Source organism: Phaenicophaeus curvirostris, chromosome 3 (assembly GCF_032191515.1).
Source record: "Phaenicophaeus curvirostris isolate KB17595 chromosome 3, BPBGC_Pcur_1.0, whole genome shotgun sequence".
NCBI lineage: Eukaryota > Metazoa > Chordata > Aves > Cuculiformes > Cuculidae > Phaenicophaeus > Phaenicophaeus curvirostris.
The window spans coordinates 47,660,823-47,679,929 of NC_091394.1; the positions used below are offsets into that span (position 1 = coordinate 47,660,823).

Consider the following 19,107-nt stretch of genomic DNA (forward strand, 5'->3'; position numbering starts at 1 on the left):
TTGCCAAAGCACAGGGAGAAGCTTTAATGATTTCAGCTGCAATAAACCAAATCAAACTAGAGATCAATAATGAACTTAATTTGCTATAGAGACAGTCTGTTTGCTATTTCATCTAGTAAGGTAAGTTAATAACAATTTTTGGGGAAAAAAAAGAAGGAAATTAGATATTGTAATTTTATTGTTTAGAATTTGAATAAAAGCTTTTTAAATTTACTTTTGTACTTACATGCTAGGGTTTTTTTCACATACCACTATGTGTGAGGTTTTAAAATGAATGTGGGAGGGGCAGTATACCTGCTTGCTTAGTTTCTTTATGTAGGGACCTAGACTAGCTTGTCAGAAAAATACGGTTCCTTTATATCAAAAAAAAAAAATGCATTAAAGGACTTGACCAGTCAGTCCAGCCTGTCTAATGACAAAGTCTGAACACTTCCAGAGCAACATGAATTTAGCTAAGGATTAGGACAGATAATCTATACACTAAATGAAGCTGAATCCAGCTAAGATGTTGGCTGGTGGCAGTACGTTATCTGTATAGCCTGCTGTTTACTAAATAATCTTATATCTGTCATATAATGAGGAGAAAGAAACTATGGATGGGCTTAGCTTTCATACTTGTAACAAATGTTTCATTTCCAGGTGTATGCTGAAGTCTTAAGCTTCAGTTGCCTGGCACAGAGGCCTTTGCTTGAATATTTTCTATCTCTTTCAAGTAATAATGGTGTTCTGGTACACTGGGCTTTATGTGTAAGTGAAGTGCACTCCTGATTTTTAGGCTTGTAAAGAAAGAATTGTACATAATCATAAAGATAATTTGCAGAGTTAAATGTTTCCAGGTTCTCTATTACTTCAAAGTGTGAATAATAATAGCTCTATCTTAATAAAAACAATGATGTTCATTGTTAGATCTGAATTTAGCTATTCCCCACTTTTTCATGAGAGTAAAAACAATCATGCAAGTGATTTTCCTGCTTGATATTCTGATACTAAAAAACCAGTATTGCTAAAGTAATTGGATAATGTGATTTACTTAAAAGCTTTATCTCATATATATCAATCTTAAAGCTATTAGTCCTCTAAAGCAGCAGATACTCTGTATATGCACTTGCATGCAGTGTCGTATGTGACCTTGCAAGACATAATACTGGCCATTCAAACAAAGCAAGTGCCTTTGGGAAAATTTATGCAGACCTCTTGACTGAAAAAAAAATATTAAAAAGAGCTAGATGTTCACATAGATACTTTTCCCAGAATTTTTCCAGATCAATGGAAGGAAACACACTACAGTGCCATATGTATAGAAACAGAATGCAGGAAATAATGTGATTAATTTTATTTTCCTAATCTGTAGTTTTGAGAGGGCTTTATGTTTTACTTCTTTGTCATTATTTGAAACACTTCTCTGTGACAGTAAATTGCACTGCCTGCTATAAGCCGCTACAGCCATTTCTTTTAGGAAACTGAAAATCAGGTCACTTCTTTTACTAAAGAGCGCTTGAGGTATTTGCCTATAGCACAGAAGTAGTAAAATGTTGACATTATTTTATCTGCCTCTATTTTCTGAACAGCAAAACAGGTACAATAAAAGGAAATGCTGAGCCTTAAGGGGTTTTTTTTTGCTGTTCTAGTAATATACCGACAGCACTCTGAGGTCCTTTCAGAAAAAGATATTACAACTGTTAATAGCCTAAGAAAAAATCTACTGCTTCTGAACTGTTTCTCTACTTTGCAAGTGCTCTCTACCAGTTACATGACATCTTAGTATTTTCTCCTACCTCTGCTTCTGAAATCAGGGTTCCTGACTCTTGTGAAACTGAAATAAGATAGAGGGGAATTGGACTCAAATTTCTTTCCTTAATATTCTCTTAAATACAGAAAACTTACTCAATAAAAAAAAATGAAAACAACCAACCAACGAACAACAAAACTGACTCAACTTTAAATATCAGCAAGAAAACTGGGCAAAGTGTTTAACCAAAATAGCTTTTTGATCAGATATCCCTTACATTCTTCTACTGCAGCTTTGTCTAGGCCAATAACATAGTTTGTTCAAACACTCTGCCTTCCTCAAGATGTGAAGTGAAAATGGAAGTATGTCAAGTTTGTTATTTTAGGCTCTTCTCTAAATCTAGGTGGTTTTCCTAACCATAGCTATCCTTTTCTTTTTGGCATGTAAAGGATTTGCCCTTAAAACTATAGTGTGGTAATGGAATTTGGGTTGCATCTGTATCAGTCTTTGATTTTGGACATGAAGTGACCTCCAGCACACCAACCAGCCAGTGCGTTTATGGCACTCCCTAAGACTGCCTTGTTCTTCATCTATGCGAACAGCTCAACTTTTTTTCTGTAACTACAGTGTTTAAAAGGTAGAAGAGCTATTAAAAAGATAGTGTGCTGTTTTTTATAAGCTGCCCTACTTCATTAAATCATAGAGTCATAGAATGATTTGGGTCAGAAGGGTCCTTCAAGATCATCTATTTCCAGCACCTCTGCCATGAGCCGGAACACCTTCCACTAGGTGAGGTTGCTCAAAACCTCATCCAATCTGGCCTTGAACACCTCCAGGAATAGGCCATCCACAACTTCTCTGGGTAATCTGTTGCAGTGCCTCACCCCTCTCATGGTAAAAAAACTTTTCCTAATATCTAAATCTCCCTTCTTTCAGCTTAAAACCATTACCCCTCATTCTATCACTACATTCCCTGCTGAAGAGCCCTTCCCCAGCAATCTTATAGTCCTTTTTCAGTACTGGAAGGCTGCTCTAAGGTCTCTCCAGAGCCTTCTCCAGGCTCAACAACCACAACTCTCTCAGCCTGTCCTTGTATGGGAGATGTTCCAGCCTCCAGTTTTGTGGCAGATTTGTGGCTGAGGGGAGACCTTATTGCTCTCTACAACTACCTGAAAGGAGGTTGTAGAGAGGAGAGAGCTGGCCTCTTCTCCCAAGTGACAGGAGACAGGACAAGAGGGAATGGCCTCAAGCTCTGCCAGGAGAGATTCAGGCTGGACATTAGGAAAAAAATTTTCACAGAAAGGGTCACTGGGCACTGGAACAGGCTGCCCGGGGAAGTAGTTGAGTCAGCATCCATGGAGGTATTTAAAGGACGAGTAGATGAGGTGCTGAGGGACATGGTTTAGTGATTGATGGGAATGGTTGGACTCGATGATCCTGGGGGTCTTTTCCAACCTAGTGATTCTATGATTCCATGATTTCAACCAATCTTCAAAACATGGCTTACCTTATCTGAATCACTTTGAGAAGCTTTAGGATGAAAGGTGTTGTACTTATGCATGGGATTATTAACAACAGAACTCAAGAATTTTGGAGTTACGGTGCCCATAGCAACTGCATTTTATCACTAGTATTGCAGCTATAAACTACCTGTATTATTTAATAAAACTACTAGTGTTCAGCTTGTCTGAATTATGAGTGTCAGATGAGCTTTAACTGCTCTGACTTTTTCTCAGTTCAAGACATGAACCTTAACATTATACTAACATATTTTATTTAGCGCTTTAAAAATTAATTCAGTAATTTATTTTAATGAGAAAAAGCACAGATCTTTAACTAAAACATAATGAATAAAATATTAAACAGGCTAAAGCATGTGTCCTCTGAGAATTCACAGATTCTCTACATACTCCAACTTAGATATTTAATATCTGTCTGAAAACTGATTTGGAGTACACTATTACAGGTTTCAGACTTAATGGTTGATGTCCAAGCATGTCATTAAAATGTCTGCAGGGCTTTATTTTACTAATCTTGTGTTAAATTCTTTTTTGTACATGGGTGATTTGAAAAGTCATGGTTTTACAGTTGACAAACAGGAGCTGTAGGTTCCAAAATGTATGTGAGAGGTCGTATAAATGTAGATTGTATTTTCACTGTTCGATGATGCTATAAGCCTAGAATCAGTGCAAAAATAAGACCTGAAAAATATTATCCTGTGGCAGGAGGAAAAGTGCAAAATGCTCTTGCATGTTAAAAATATTCTTGTATGTCAAAAATCAGAATCAAAACCACTACTATGTATTGACAGCATTTGCACTTTACAAATGTATACATGCCATGAAAGCATCAACTTTCTAGAGCTGCGGACCAGGCGAAAATTTATCAGCCACAGAATTGAAACACTCCTTTCCCTTGCCCTTTCCCTTGCTCTTGCGCTTTCATTCAATTTGATGTGAGAACATGTCAGAGCTGTAATTTCAAACCTACTCCTTGAGTAGGTTATGTTAGCACTTAGTACTCTCAGTCTGTAATACTCCAGTTCTTAAGAGTTGTACCCATGTCCAGATGAATATTTTAAGTGTTTTAAGTGTATTTATTCAATTACTTCATGTATATACACAATTCTGTATGCCGTTGTTCAATAAGAAAACTGCACTTTGAGCTTTATTCCTATCTTAAGAAATTTATATTCTTGAAGACTAGGCAAATATCAAAACCAAGCAAAATCAAAACAAACAAAGAAACCCAAAAAAACCAACCAACCAAACTAGAAAAGAAAAAGAAAAAAAAAAAAAACAGCAGCAAATTTTGTATGCTGCTGGAAGTTAAGAACTTTAATATTTCACAGAAGTAGAGTTACTGGACTCATTAATTAAAACTTATTTAAAGAAAACATGGAAATTTACTTTTAAAAGGTACCAGGAAAGAGTCAGTCAAATAAAACTTGGAGCATCATAGAAGGGAAATTGAGTGTTGAGAAGGAAGACTGAGTCATAAGAAGAAATCTTGATAAAAATACGAATTAGCTTACACTTGCAGGATTAAATCTTCAGTCCTCTGAGGAAAATATCAAAGCTTTGAATGAATTTATCAAGGCCAGACTTGAGCAAGAATGTTCTGAGAGAAGAGGCAGCTTAGTCTGGGCACAAGAGGAAAGGACTTGTTTGAGCCTGGACAGTAACATTTGTAAGTCCTAACAGCCTATGGATTTAGGATTATGTTTGTAGTGGGAATCAACACTTAAACTGTTAGCACACAGTCCAGTATATCAGTTTGATTTCTCCAAATGAGCAGGTGTGTAAATGCTCCTGGTGAAGTTTGGGAATACACAGATACACAAGATACTGAGCAGAAGATAAATGTTGTTGAAGAACAAACTTTCCATGCCAAAGAGACACTCAGGGATTATCCTGGTAGATACTGGTATTTTAAACTGTAGTACAAATTTTAGTAACACAGATTTGGGACTCCTTGTTTAATGTGGCTTGTAAATGTTTTAGTGTTGTAGGTATAGCTTGCTTTATAGAGTTGATTCACAAGGAGTAATCAGAAAACTAGCAAACTAAAAATTCACAGCTACTGTTATTTAAGTCTAATGCAAAACATGTTCAACTAAAAAGCCCTTTTGCACTTTCACTCTTGCCATAAAAATGGGATTTCTGCAAAAAAAAAACCTTCAAAAAAACTCCTTCAACAACCCTGCTCCACTGCATCTTGTTTCCTCTGTAACAGTAAAGAGAGAGGTGTTCATTTACAGTGGTCAGAAGCCTCAAGAGCAGAGGAGGAAAGACGACAGGTGAGCAAGAGCAGTGTGCTCTTGGACCATCCTCTGCTATATCCCAAATATCTCATGAATATACATTCCCAGTGTTCGAGATATCCAGTGGAAAGAATAGACAGCATTTTCTTCAAATCAAAAGAAATAATGCGCATCAAGAAGAAGAAGAAAAAGAAGGAATAAAAGGTTGCATGACTCAGGCACACGAACTGACGTAATTCAAAAGGAGGATCCCTGGAAGCTGACAGGTGTTCAGTCACACCAATTATGCTATAGAAGCAATAGCAGTATAATTTCACACTGCAAACCTGCTTTTGTGATGATTAGTATGTAGCTCCACTAATTTGAAATGTATCTTGAACCAAAATCATCCTAGTGAGTGCAGCTATGCATACTCTATCTGAAAAGATTGTGATATGGGGATTTGTATGTCATCTTTTGTGCCTCCCCACAGGTGTTCAATATGCTGAACTGATCCAGAAGTACCCTAATATGGTTTACAAATGCTTTGAATGAAAAACACCAAAAAAAGCCATAGATTTATCCAGCACAGTATTAGACCTAACTGAGGCTCCTCTGTCAGCATGTTTTCTAGAAAATTCCCAAATAAGTAATGGAAAATAACAATTCCAAAAGTGTTTGTAACTATGCAGTGGAGAAGTGGGCCTCCACAGCAAACAGCAGCCCATGGGTCAAATGGAATTAAGGATGAGCCCTTGGCCTTGAAAGTTTTTGTCATGGTTCTGTTGTGGCTCAGCACAGTCAAATCTTGCTGCATAATTATATCAGGGAAGAGTGTACTAATATGAGAGTTGTATTTATCACTCTAGGTTCCTCAGGATGAGTGGACTGGGTACACTCCACGTGGAAAAGATGATGAGATTCCCTGTCGACGAATGCGTAGTGGCAGTTACATCAAAGCTATGGGGGATGATGACAGTGGAGACTCAGACACAAGTCCGAAGCCATCTCCAAAGATTGCTGCACGAAGAGAAAGCTATCTCAAGGCCACTCAGCCATCCCTTACAGAGCTCACCACCCTCAAGTAAGTTCATGTTTTGCTCCATCACATAGATGTCTCTGACATGCAGTTTCTGTTCCTATTTGTTTCCACGTTTTACCTCTAGGTACCGGTTAAGTATTGAAACAAGTGTGTTTAGTCATGCTTATTTTTGCTTGGTTTTTTTCTGAACCAGAATAGATTTGGGAATGTATTTCAATCTTATTCTGAAAAGGGCCCCTACTATGTGCACTTTGAATTGGCAAAGTATTTCAACCTGTTAGTATTAAGTGAGTATTCAAGTATGTACAATAGGTCTGTTCTTTAAATACTTCACTGAATTATATCTTTGGCTTGTGAAAGCTTTGTGTAGTTGTATATTTATATATGCTCAATGTGAAATTAGTGCTGAGCTGCTCTTTGCAACTCTTCAGAGAACATCTGACATTTAATTAAAAAAATACAAAAGACTATCAGAAAATAGACAAATCCATGGTTTCCAATCTTTAGTTCTCTCAAAACTGCATTGTATTTTTGTGGAGAAATATAACCACAGTGGATTTTTTAAAAAATTGTTTATGGAAGGTTTAGATAAGAGCAATGATGAATTTGTGTTTTTTTAATGTCACTTTTTGTTTTTCTTCTAGTTGGGCCTTTTAAAAGAGCCAAAAATGGAGAATTTCGGTACTAATGTTTTATTTTAAATGATTCTAAAATGGAGAGGTCCCCTTAAGCAAGAAAATTAATTATATCCATAAAAGAAAATAGTGTGGGTTTAAATCAACAATTGTTTCTGTCTGTCTTCTGCAAAATTCATAGCTATAATAGTGAATCATAGTTCACTGAACCAAAAATAACCTAATTTTAGTATAACTTGCCTAAGGCTGTAGCTTTAAAATGGAAAAAAAAAAGGAGCTGCATCTCTTCTAGTATCCATGATTAGTGACAAAACCCTCCTTCTGCATTTCCCTCAGTAATGTCCTCTAGTTCCTTGTCCTCCTCTACCCCATTTTTTCCCAGATACCTTATCTGAGAAATAGATTTTAGAGAACAGTGTTTGATCCTTGTTAAGAATGTCATGCTCTTGACATCAGTGATGAATAGAGCAGAAGACAAAAACATGCTTATTGCAGCTCCCCATAGCAGCTAGCCTGACTTTGTCTCAGGGGATGCCAGGAATTGCTTCTGCTCTGTCTTTCTGTTAATGTCCAAAGGAGAAAGCAATCTCATTTTCTGCAGGGATTTTCATAAGCTAGCTGGTGTTTGCTCAAGGGATCCAATGATTCCTGTCATCATCCAGCAGACTTTAGCTCATCCTTTCTGGAGCCAAAACTCCTACTCTGAGATCAGTTATTTCAGCCTCTGCAAGGTGAATGTGTTACTTACCACCAAAAACTCCATAAAGCCATGCTTTATGCATAGACAGACTATCAGACACGGAGCTTACTCTTTTTGAGACCTTAAAAACATGTGCTCCGTAGTTCCATAAAATATATGTGAAGTACAGTGCATTACAGTGAATGTATTTGCCCTTGTCATTTCTGTTCTGATATCAGATTTGCAAGAGTATGGAATTATTAAAAATAAAAAGTCCTGCATGTCACTGTTGACCCACAGAGGGTGTTAGACCAGGGGACTAGGCAGCAGGAGTTTGGGGTTTAGCTTTAAAGTCATTGTAATTCAACAAAGTGCTTATATGAATTTTTCATTTCACCTATGCTTTTTAATCTTTTCCTGTTCAGGAAAGCTTTTAGGAATGTATTTGATTTTAAGCTGCACTCTGTAAAATTCATGTAACTTTAAGATCTAGGCTGAAGTAGGATGCAAATCACAAGGTAAAAGAAGGAAGGGGAGAGTGGTAAATGGTAGTAAAACAAAAAAAAAGAGAACAAAAATACGAAATTAAAATAGGATACTTTTCTTTTCCAATAACTTTTCAACATAAATTGGGAGGAAGTAGAATTATTTTTTTTAATCCATGATAATACTTTATAGAAATATCTCTTCCTGGGAAACTTTTCCACTTTCAGAGACAAATTGTATAATACATAATTATGCATTGCTTTTATTCCTTTCTGCTGAACATGATAATTTGAGGACGTTTTTTGTGAGAACTCACCAATTGTTTGCTCTGGGAATTGAAGACTTCTGTTAAGCTAAGTCTTTTTGCAGATTTCTTCAGTATGACTTGACCTTGACCATTACTGTGCTTGTTCCTCCCAGAGCTACTGTGATTACTCTGAGAGGTATGATAGAGTTTTGCTGGCATGTCAGCCAGAGACTAAATTAAAGCCTCTAACTCACTGAATATAGGTCATCAAGCAATTGTGTAGTGTGTGATAACAAGTTATTTCCTTGGCTTACTGTTGACTTGAGCTGAATTTGCACCTGAATAAGAGCTTTACGGAAATGAGCCAAAAACCAGCAGGCAGACTTTAAATGACACTAGTGGACTTTCTAACTGACCTTGCAAGATATTTTTAACACCACAATGCTGAGTGGTATTTCGCTCCTTTAATTATGTTTTATTCTGTCAGTGAAGAACAAGATATCTTGTGAAAGAGACGTTTCTGCCACGGCAATTGTCAGGGGTCTTCTGCACGTCATTGCACTATGCTCTTTCTGTTTTCTATATGTAGTTGGCTTCACTTTCATCCTTGAGAGAGCAAGCAACTTAAAAACATGTTCCCTTTTGCTTTCACTGTTGTTTTTGAAAGGATTTTTCATCCTGTGGGACTTTTCCTCTCTGACTACTTTAAGTCTAATATTGGTCTCGCAGCCCACGCTGTTCCTTCCACCTACCTATCTACCATTGCTTGTGTGCCTACTCTTCTAAGAAAAAGTTTTCATTATTACCAATTTTTTTTTTATGAGGAAGAATTTTTGAACAGTACAACTGTGTCATATCTCCTTTACGTAATACAAATTTATTTTCCTGGTTTTGCTGAGTTTTCTTTTACCTTACAATCTCCCTCCTACAATATTCCTCTCATGCCATGGTTACCACGTGGTTACAGCACATGTATCAAATTCTGTGGTACCATTCTGAATAAAGCACAGCTTGCTGTGATCTTGAAACGCACACCTCCGCTGCTGCACTCTCATTATACTGCCAGGAAGTAAGCAGCTCTTTTTCTCTGCCGTTGCTGGCAGTATCTTCTTGGTGTTTAATCTTTCACAGTCTAGATAAACCTATCTAGCTGGAAAAAAAAAGTGACATTTTCTTGCCCATTCCCGAAAAGTGGCTGAAGTTCATCTTGCACTTGTAAACAGATGGAAAATGGACTGCTTAGCTAATTTGTAAAGAAGGTGCAACCAACAGATAACTGACATTTCTATTACAGATGAGCTTGATTCAGGACATATTCTTTCACTGTCTATATGTACCTTGGTAATGTTTAGCCTGGTTTTCATCGGAAAAAAAATATGCAATTATGTTGTCTGTCCACATGCCAACCTGTCACCTCCACCTCCCAGTAACTTTTGAATCCATTGGCCACTGTGACAAAGTTTGCTAAAGAGGCTGAAGCATGAAAGATACAAAGTTCCAGCAAATTTTATGAAGATCCATAGCTAGATAAGGCATAGAAAGATCTGCTACTGTCCCTTACAGTCTCTTGAAGGGGCATGGACAAAGTAACTGGTGAGTCAGCACAAGGTATAAATTGATTGCAGCATTTTCCCATCTAAAAGATGAGGAATAGGGAAGAAACTGGAAGACTCTGTTGAGGACAAGTGGTCTAAGAGATGGATCCTTTCACCGTAGTCTTTCTGTTTCATTCTGACCCTTTCCTCTTCTCCACTGCTTAAAACATGGCTTCAGATTCTGCTTCCTAACTCAATATTGCTGCTACTCTGACTTCAGCTGTTTGAGTCTTCTGCACTTCTTTTTTTTTTATTTTTTCCAAAATATTACAGTGATTAATGGTAATCCATTTCTGGGCATTTTACATGGATTTTCAACTATATCTAGTTGCAGAATTGTTCGTTTAAACTCATATTTTATCATACAGAGTTTCTTCTGAGATAAATTGTACTCACTGATCACCACTGTATTGACAAGTTCAATGATCTTCATACTTTGGAGACGCGATTGTAAAACTCGTGAAAAGGAGAGAAGGAAGAACAGAAACGAGATTTTTCTTAACAAATCCTTATATTCAAGGTATTTTAATAGATGCATAATGGTTTTCTAGTCAGCGGTGACTTTGAGAAACAGTTATAAACACCACAGACATTTTTTAATGGGCATCGAGTTACACCACTGATGTGAAAAGAGTGTACAAGCATATAAGCAAAAAGTATCAGGCTTTTCTTTTTATCTCACGGTAAAGAATTCATCTGAGTAACTTCTATCATAGCTGCATCTATACCTATGATTCACTGCATAGGTGAGTGATACTTAAAATAAACCAAGCAATTCCTAATTTTAAAGTTTATCAAAAAATATTATCTCAAAATGTGTGCATGTTATTTGTTTACACCCAGGCTTATATTTTTTATGTGCTTATACAAATAGCATAAGTACTTTCTACTTGTATGTTTGTAGGAATCTGAAGATAGGATTGTTTTGAAAACTTCAGTTGAAAAATCACAGTAAACAATCAAGCTAAATTAAGACATAGAATCTGGTAGCAAACTTAATAACAATGACAAAAGGAAGAAGAAGGAGGTAGATCTGACTTATGCATCCTGAATTCCAACTTTTCAACACCTGTCTGAGAATTGATTGGGTCAGCTCCTGGAGGACAAGCCTTCAAGCTAGAGTCAACTTATATTACAAATCAAATCTCAACAGAGTTGCAGGACCAGCTCTGCTAGGATGACTTGCAAAAAAAAAAATCCAACCACCCCATTGTCATATAGTATAAGATGTTTCAGATAGAAAACCTCCTGATCCTTGTAAAAGTCAAAAGAAATTATGATTGAACCAGTTTTATTATCTGCAGACCTCCCAAATAATTTTGTCTGGTGGTAGTTCTGTGGTGATCAGGAGGAAGGTGATATGTACATATGGGCACATCCAGACAGACTGATGGGAAGGAGAAGTGCATCATCTGCACTGAGTGAATTGATGGTGAAATTGCATAATGTCTGTTTTCAAACATGATCCTAGAACTGATGTGAACAAAAGAATGAGCAAAAGTCCGAAAGCTTTTTACACTAGAAACACAGCTAATTAAATGTCATATGACAAAGATTATGTCAACTATTATGCACAAAGCTGGAGGTCATTATAGTTTTGATTTTCCTATAGTGATGCAGCACATGTTTGTATACATAGATCTCTTTGTGGCTTCACAAACTGAAACATATGGCAGTGGCACAATATAAACTCTAGATATAGTTCTCCCACTTTCTAAAATGCTGCTCTTGGGAAGTGTCTGTACTGAGGAAAATGACAAGGGATGTAAGGATCATTGTAGCCTGACACATTGGCTAGTCTGTTCTAGCATCCGAACCAACTGAAGCTGATATACTTACACTGCACTTCACCATACAGCATAACAAACATTCTTAATAATGAAAACCATCTTGGTCTTAGGAATAAGGTCCTATTTGCTTTAAGGTGTTTCTATATTACTTTAACATGCTCAAAAACATCCCCAGAAAAAAAAAAAGATGTCATAAAAACAAAAGCTTTTTTTTTTTTTTAAATGGAGGTGTTGTCATCATTCTGCTAAAATAAATGAATATGTCCCATTAACTTCACTGGCCCAGATCACAAACAGGAGGAAAGGAGAGGGAAAATATAAGGTGATGCAATGTCTTATGTTCCTTATGGTGAATATTTTTAGACACATGTGGGGAAGCTTTTCTTTCTTGTTGAGTGACTTCCAATTAGAGAACAATGTCTTTCCTAGTCAGAACAAAAGGAATAAGTCTGATTAATCTTTTATTAGTGTTTTACAGTGTGTTTCCAGTACTGTGTGTTTCATTGTTTCATGTTGCAGTCTCTCATTTTCATCAAATGTTGAGCTAGTGAAAGAATTGTTTCTGTTTTCCTTGAGATGTTTTGTGTGTTTGCTTCAAGGTGGAGTTTTTTTGATTTCCCATGAAAGAGACTGGACCATCTTTATAAGCTTTGGACATACAGCTGAAGGAATAGTATTCTGGAACTACTGTTGGCTTAATTAGTAACTTTTCCAGCCCGCAGTCACTGATGCATTTAGCTTTTTATTCATATTGTTGTAATACCTTCTCCCTTCTCTCTGAAAGCTAGGGAGAAGCTACTGGACAGGTTTCTCACTCTTCAGGCTCACCTGTCAGGTGTGATTAAGTTCAGTGAATAATTTATAAGTCAGAAGAAAATTTGAAAGGCAAGATAATAAAAAATGTATTTATTTTGAGGTAGTAGGTGGGCATTCCTCTGAAATAAGTGGTTTCTTTAAGACAACTGAGGTCTGGTTTGTGTACATGATATTTAAGGAGCAGAAAATATTGATTTATTGAAGGAACTTATGTCCTGGAGCTTATAGCAGACAGTTAGTTTGCTTTTAGCAACTTTCCACTGATGATTATATAAAGCATGTTCAGTCAGTTAATCCTTAGTATCACTGATGGGCACATGAGAAAGTTTGTGCCTCAATGAAGCTTCCCCTCTGGGTTTTGTGTCTTACAGCACAGAAATGAACCCACTTATTTCACTCGACAGTCCTTTGTGGAGACAGGGCATTCCTACAGTTCACTGCATAGTACATAGGTAGGATGGCCACTCCTCCGCTCTACTTCCCTGGTGACACTCACCAGTTTATCTGGCAATGAAACTGAGGTGCCCTAGCTATTACTCTCCCACTGCTAGCAGACATTGCTAAAAATTAGCCTTGTGTAAATTGACACCTAACTTCATATGCTTTTATGCCCTATTATATGTGTATTGTCACCTTTGTGATCACTTCTCATTTCTTTAAGATGAGAGGTAACTGTGACCTACACTACATTTGTTGCCTCGCTTTTACTTTTAACTTCACTTGGTGAAATTTGAGGCAATAAAACAATTCCAATTAACTTACATAAGAATAACCATCAGACAAAAGAAAGCTTTAACTTTGCTAGTCAAAGTGTGATCTTTCATTAATACTGCAGCAGAGTTTTGGAAGTCAGTAATTTGTTAAAGAAAAGCTGCAATATTGTTTAGATCATTGCCCTACTTGCAGAAATGAAAAGCCTTGTCCTGTATCTAGTCATCTGGCTCAAATTTGCACAAGATTCAGCATTGTTAGACTTAGCTACACATAAAAATAAGGACTTACAACTTTTGACTTCTCTCAGTTAAATCCTGTAAACATCTAAGCATTTTAGAGAAAAATATTTTGGTGAATTCAAGTCTATCCCATTGTCTATTTTAAAAAACAAGGTCTATTGATGTATTTTATGGGTCAAATGCGCACTTCCAGGGATAGCTTTAAGAAATACAGTTGTAATCACTGAACCAAGGTGTGCTTTTCAGCCATTTCTTTCAGGGTTTGCATGGCCAACTTGCATATTTGTGTGCAAAACTGCTCTTTTTTATTTTTAGACCTGCTTCTGCCCACTTACTTAAAAGGCTGTCTCAGATAGGAAGTTAGTAACATCCAGTGGGGACAGGAAGAGAAATATTGCCTTAGACTGCAAGGACATACACATGCTATGAGTTAGGAAAATTTTCATAATGGTAGAGATAGTTAAGCACAAGAGTGGATTGCCAAGAGAAATCACTTCACTGGACATTTTCAAGAAAAGGGTAGAAAATATCTGTCAGGACAAATTTAAGTATTGCTAATCCTGCTTAAGGGTAGGAGAAGGGACCAAATGACCTCATGAAGACCCTTCCAGACCTATCTTTTATGATTCTCTGTCTGTCTTTCTCAGGCTATTGAATAAACCCACTATCACTGTTCTTGTTTCCTTTTCTTAACTTACTTTTTAAATATAAAAATAAATTTCTCATCAGGACCAGATTATTCCTGGAGGCCTGCTGTTAAATCGTAAATATAGATATCCCACCCACAGCAGTACTGTGTGATTCTTCCATGTATTTTAAGTGTTATTTCATTGCTAGCATTTTGAAATTACGTTCTGACTGCTGCCAGCCACACCATGCTTGACTCTTGGAATGTGATCTTGGGCTATCTAGTTTAGTTTGCTGAGGGGAGCTCAGCTGATGTATTAAATCTGCCATGCAGAAAATTCACAGGCATAAAGAGAGATGTGCGTTTGCACAAAATTCAATCCGGAGTCCTTAACGTCCAACAAAACAAAACAAGCAAAGAGGCAACAATAATTAATTATTCATAATAATTTTCTGTTGTGATCAGCTAGAAGTGCAATATTCAGTTACAGTGAAATGCTAGAGCCCCTTTAGATTAAGTATCTAAAAAGTTAAAATTGTGTGTTTTACCTTAGTTTTAATGTGAAATTACAAGACAAACAATGCTTGTCCAGGCATGCTTTGGGATTTTCTGTTAATGCGCATCGTGTTAGGGGGAAAAAGAGAAGTGGAAGTGGGTAATTGTTCCGCTTTTACAAACAGAAGATGCTACTTATATCGAAGTCATGTTGATGCCCAGTCATTTGTTTCTTTTATTTTCTTGTGATTTTATTACTGATAAGATGGAGTAACCTTCATTTTAGTAGTTCTCTGGTGGCTTGGATGCAGGGATGAAGGTTAGGGGCAGGGGCAGCAAATAAAGCACATGGCCTGTAGGAGCTAAGCTGATGAAGTATGGCAGCATCAAATGCTTCTCTGCTCCCAGTGAAACACATGAGCTAAAGTTCATTTGCAGAGACCTGACTTTTTAAAATCTCCTCTCTTCCTAATGAAGTTATAAATCTTTTCAGGAGGAGAGAATTTATGGAAAATCCTTAAAGACTTTCTTATGTAATGTCTGTTTTCTCATTCATTCATACAAACACTGTTTCTGTTATTTGATGATATGGAAAAAAAAACATTTTTATTGAAAGCACCTTTGCAGGAGATACTGAGTTCCTGTAAGAGATTTCTATGGTTGCATCTGTAGCTGAATTGTGCAGCAATTTCCCATTCCCCTCCTGAAGGACTGCTGCCTGACCCAGTCTGTACCCCAGCTGCCCGACCCAGTCTGTACCCCAGCTGCCCAGCAGTTTTGCCTGGAGCAAGCCCAGAGACCAGAGAAAGCACTAACTAGTTTTGTCGTCCCTGAATGCCAGCAGCCACATTCATAGCACCCAAATCCTTCCCTTTATTTAAGTGATGTCATGGTAGCAGCCATGTTTGGGTTGTGTCTGTGCAGCTCTGCACTCTGACAGTGATGAATCATGCTGAAGGCAAGCGCAGAAGCTTTCAGGACTAGTATATAAATCTCTCGTGTTTTATATCTGACAATTGCTATTGCAAATCTGTACTAAGCCTTCATTGTTCTACACCTGAAAGGAAACCTTGCAAAAAAATTCTTTTGGAAGGTAGTCTATCTTGGGCTAGTCCTAAAAATGTTCACAGTTACTGTTTATTACTGTATAGTACCAAAATAGGCATAAAATTCTCTCTTGTAATAATCAATATTTATTACTGTCTGCAAGATAAAAATGGGAAAATGTACTAGATTGCAAAATAATGCAAGGTTCCTAATTCATTTATTAATTTTACTCTTTCCTTTACAAGATTTAAAACTGCTGCTTTGCTTTTATTACATTTAGAGAAATAATTTAGTTCTGAACTTCACATAAATCTGAAAACCAAGGATATATGCACAATGCAGAAAGCTTTCAGCCACTCTGAGTAAAATGGTGTCAGTGATGACATCAACTGACTTGTGACTTCATCTCATAATATTTATGTTTGTAGCAGTGATAGAAATAAAAGCGGGGGGAGGGGGGAATTTCTGACTTTGCAAAGATCTTTTTCCTTTATTCTAGTGGGATATAGCCAACCATCCTTGTGAAGTTGCAGTCAAAGATGTTAGAAATCTCAAAAATGTTGTCACTGTCTTGTCAATAGGGCCCAATCTAAATGCCTAACCATGGATTTCAGACTGATGCAGGATCTGTTGGGCTCATCTCAGTCATGTGGCTATAAGAGCTGTGAGACAATAGCTCTTTGGCAGAGATTTGTCACTGAGACTTGTTTGAAATGCTGGTGAGTCAGGCTGTGCCACTGCAGTTGTTCAGTCATTTACTGTTGGGTAGCATGTCATTTCTGGCAGAGCAGTAACTCTGTCCGTTGCTCCGTCCTGATTCCCTACTTAGAGATCATTTTATTTGGGGCACAAATTGTTTGCTGTTTACCTGTGATGAACAAATTTGAATTGAGAGAAAGTGAATGATGCCTTATTAAAATAAGATATTAGACTGACAGTGGCTGGAATGAATGTCAGCACGATGTCTCTATTTCTGTTGTTCTTTTCTCTTTCTTTTTCTTTTCTATGTGATTCCTTAATATTTCTAAGTAGTAATCCTCGGTACTTAGCAAAGCATCCTTTCTCCATTAAAAGAGCTGAGGTTTCTATGAAAAGTACCACATCTAGAGTCATTGGCCCTTTACGCAGTGACCAAATGACCTTCTGACTATATTTCCACTTCTCCATTGCCTATTTTATTTCCCTTTTTAATTGATTTCACATGTTTGAAAATAATGGGTGTGTAGCTTTCTCTTCTGCTTTCATTCATTATGGCCTTGATCCTAAACACTCTCCTGCTAAGATTTTCCTAAGTGGTGATTTAATCATTAACCTTTTTCAATAGTCCTGTTACTAGTATCATCCTTGTGACTCTTTCACAGTTATTTTATACCACAGTTTCTAGTTCTGACTAGAGCTGGTCTGTTGCTAGCTCTCCTGGATCCTTCTCTTTACATCCTTTTCTTGATGGGGAGTCATGTAGCTTGTGTTGGAAAATGGCTACGCCTTCCTTCATTTCGGTGCCCTATTGCTGTCACCATTCATGTGGTGGTTAGTTGCACTCATTCATGTTTCAAGCTATCTTTAGAGTGATTTCCTGGGCAGCTGGGTTTGCTCCATGCTCCAGTTCTCCAGGCAGAAGTTGCCACAGTGGCTCACAACCGCAGCCTGGTAGCCAAGGTACTCTTGGTGTTGACCTGCAGTCAGGCAACTCTTGCACACTGATCCCTGTGCAAACATGTGTGAACTCCAAGGAGGCTTTATTCTATCAGCTCTTATCGTGCCTTCTGCAGAGAAGCTAATCAGATTCATTATATCTCTGTGATGACTGTGGTATCTGCCTCAGTGTTTTGCCTCTGGCAGAAGATTGACAAACCCTCATTTTCTATTGAAATTGCATATTATGACTATATTTCCTTCCCCTGTTCTCGGAATCAGTATGTCCACATAATGGTAGCTTGTTATTTAATGTAACTAGTTCCCTTAAGGGCCGCAGTCCAAAGAATAATAAAGCAGTCCATTTGAAGTTTATATGAACAATGAATCACCTGAACTGCGGTCTTAAAAACAGGGCTGTAGTTTGACAGTGATTTTGCAGATTCTTTATCTTTTGAATATGTTTTCGGATTATGTATTTTATTTTTGTGTATGTCTTTTAAATGAGATACATAGCAGACAATAATAAACAATACATAGAAGAAGGATATTTATTTTTAAGGAATATTTTTGAAGAAGAGGATGAAATAAAGTTTACATGTAAAGTGATACTTAGAATCATAGAATCATAGATTCATAGAATAACCAGGTTGGAAGAGACCCACCAGATCATCGAGTCTAACCATTCCTATCAAACACTAAACCATGCCCCCCGGCACCTCGTCCACCCGTGCCTTAAACACCTCCAGGGAAGGTGACTCAACCACCTCCCTGGGCAGCCTGTTCTAGTGTCCAGTGACTCTTTCCGTGAAAAATTTTTTCCTAATGTCCAGCCTAAACCTCCCCTGGTGGAGCTTGAGGCCATTCCCTCTTGTCCTGTCCCCTGTCACTTGGGAGAAGAGGCCAGCACCCTCCTCTCTACAACCTCCTTTCAGGTAGTTGTAGAAAGCAATGAGGTCTCCCCTCAGCCTCCTCTTCCCAAGGCTAAACTACCCCAGCTCTCTCAGCCGCTCCTCGTAAGACCTGTTCTCCAGCCCCTTCACCAGCTTTGTTGCTCTTCTCTGGGCTCGCTCCAGAGCCTCAACATCCTTCTTGTGGTGAGGGGCCCAGAACTGAACACAGGATTCAAGGAGCGGTCTCACCAGTGCAGAGTACAGAGGGAGGATAACCTCCCTGGACCTGCTGGTCACGCCGTTTCTGATACAAGCCAAGATGCCATTGGCCTTCTTGGCCACCTGGGCACACTGCTGGCTCATGTTCAGTCAGCTGTCAACCAACACCCCCAGGTCCCTCTCCTCCAGGCAGCTTTCTAGACAGGCTTCTCCTAGTCTGTAGCACTGCACAGGGTTGTTGTGCGCCAAGTGCAGGACCCGGCATTTGGCCTTGTTAAACCTCATGCCATTGGACACTGCCCAGAGGTCCAGCCTGTTCAGATCCCTTTGCAGAGCCTCCCTGCCCTCCATTACCCTCAACTTAAACACTGAATTTAGAACTTCTTGGTGCTTATTTGCAAGCCTGTTTGACAATGCTTTCAATTACCAATATTTTAAAAAATATAATCCCTTCTTATAAATATAATGTTTGTATC

At 37.9% G+C, this 19,107-nt stretch overlaps 1 protein-coding gene across 4 annotated transcripts in view; it reads left to right on the forward strand.

Moving 5' to 3' along the window:
- Positions 1–19,107, forward strand: part of DLGAP1 (DLG associated protein 1) — a 314,534-nt gene that overhangs the window by 181,412 nt on the left and 114,015 nt on the right. For all 4 annotated transcript variants that reach the window (XM_069853925.1, XM_069853926.1, XM_069853927.1 and 1 more), the window contains one exon: positions 6,341–6,555. In XM_069853925.1, the coding sequence (XP_069710026.1) occupies positions 6,341–6,555 (215 nt within the window). The remainder of the gene's footprint in view (positions 1–6,340; positions 6,556–19,107) is intronic.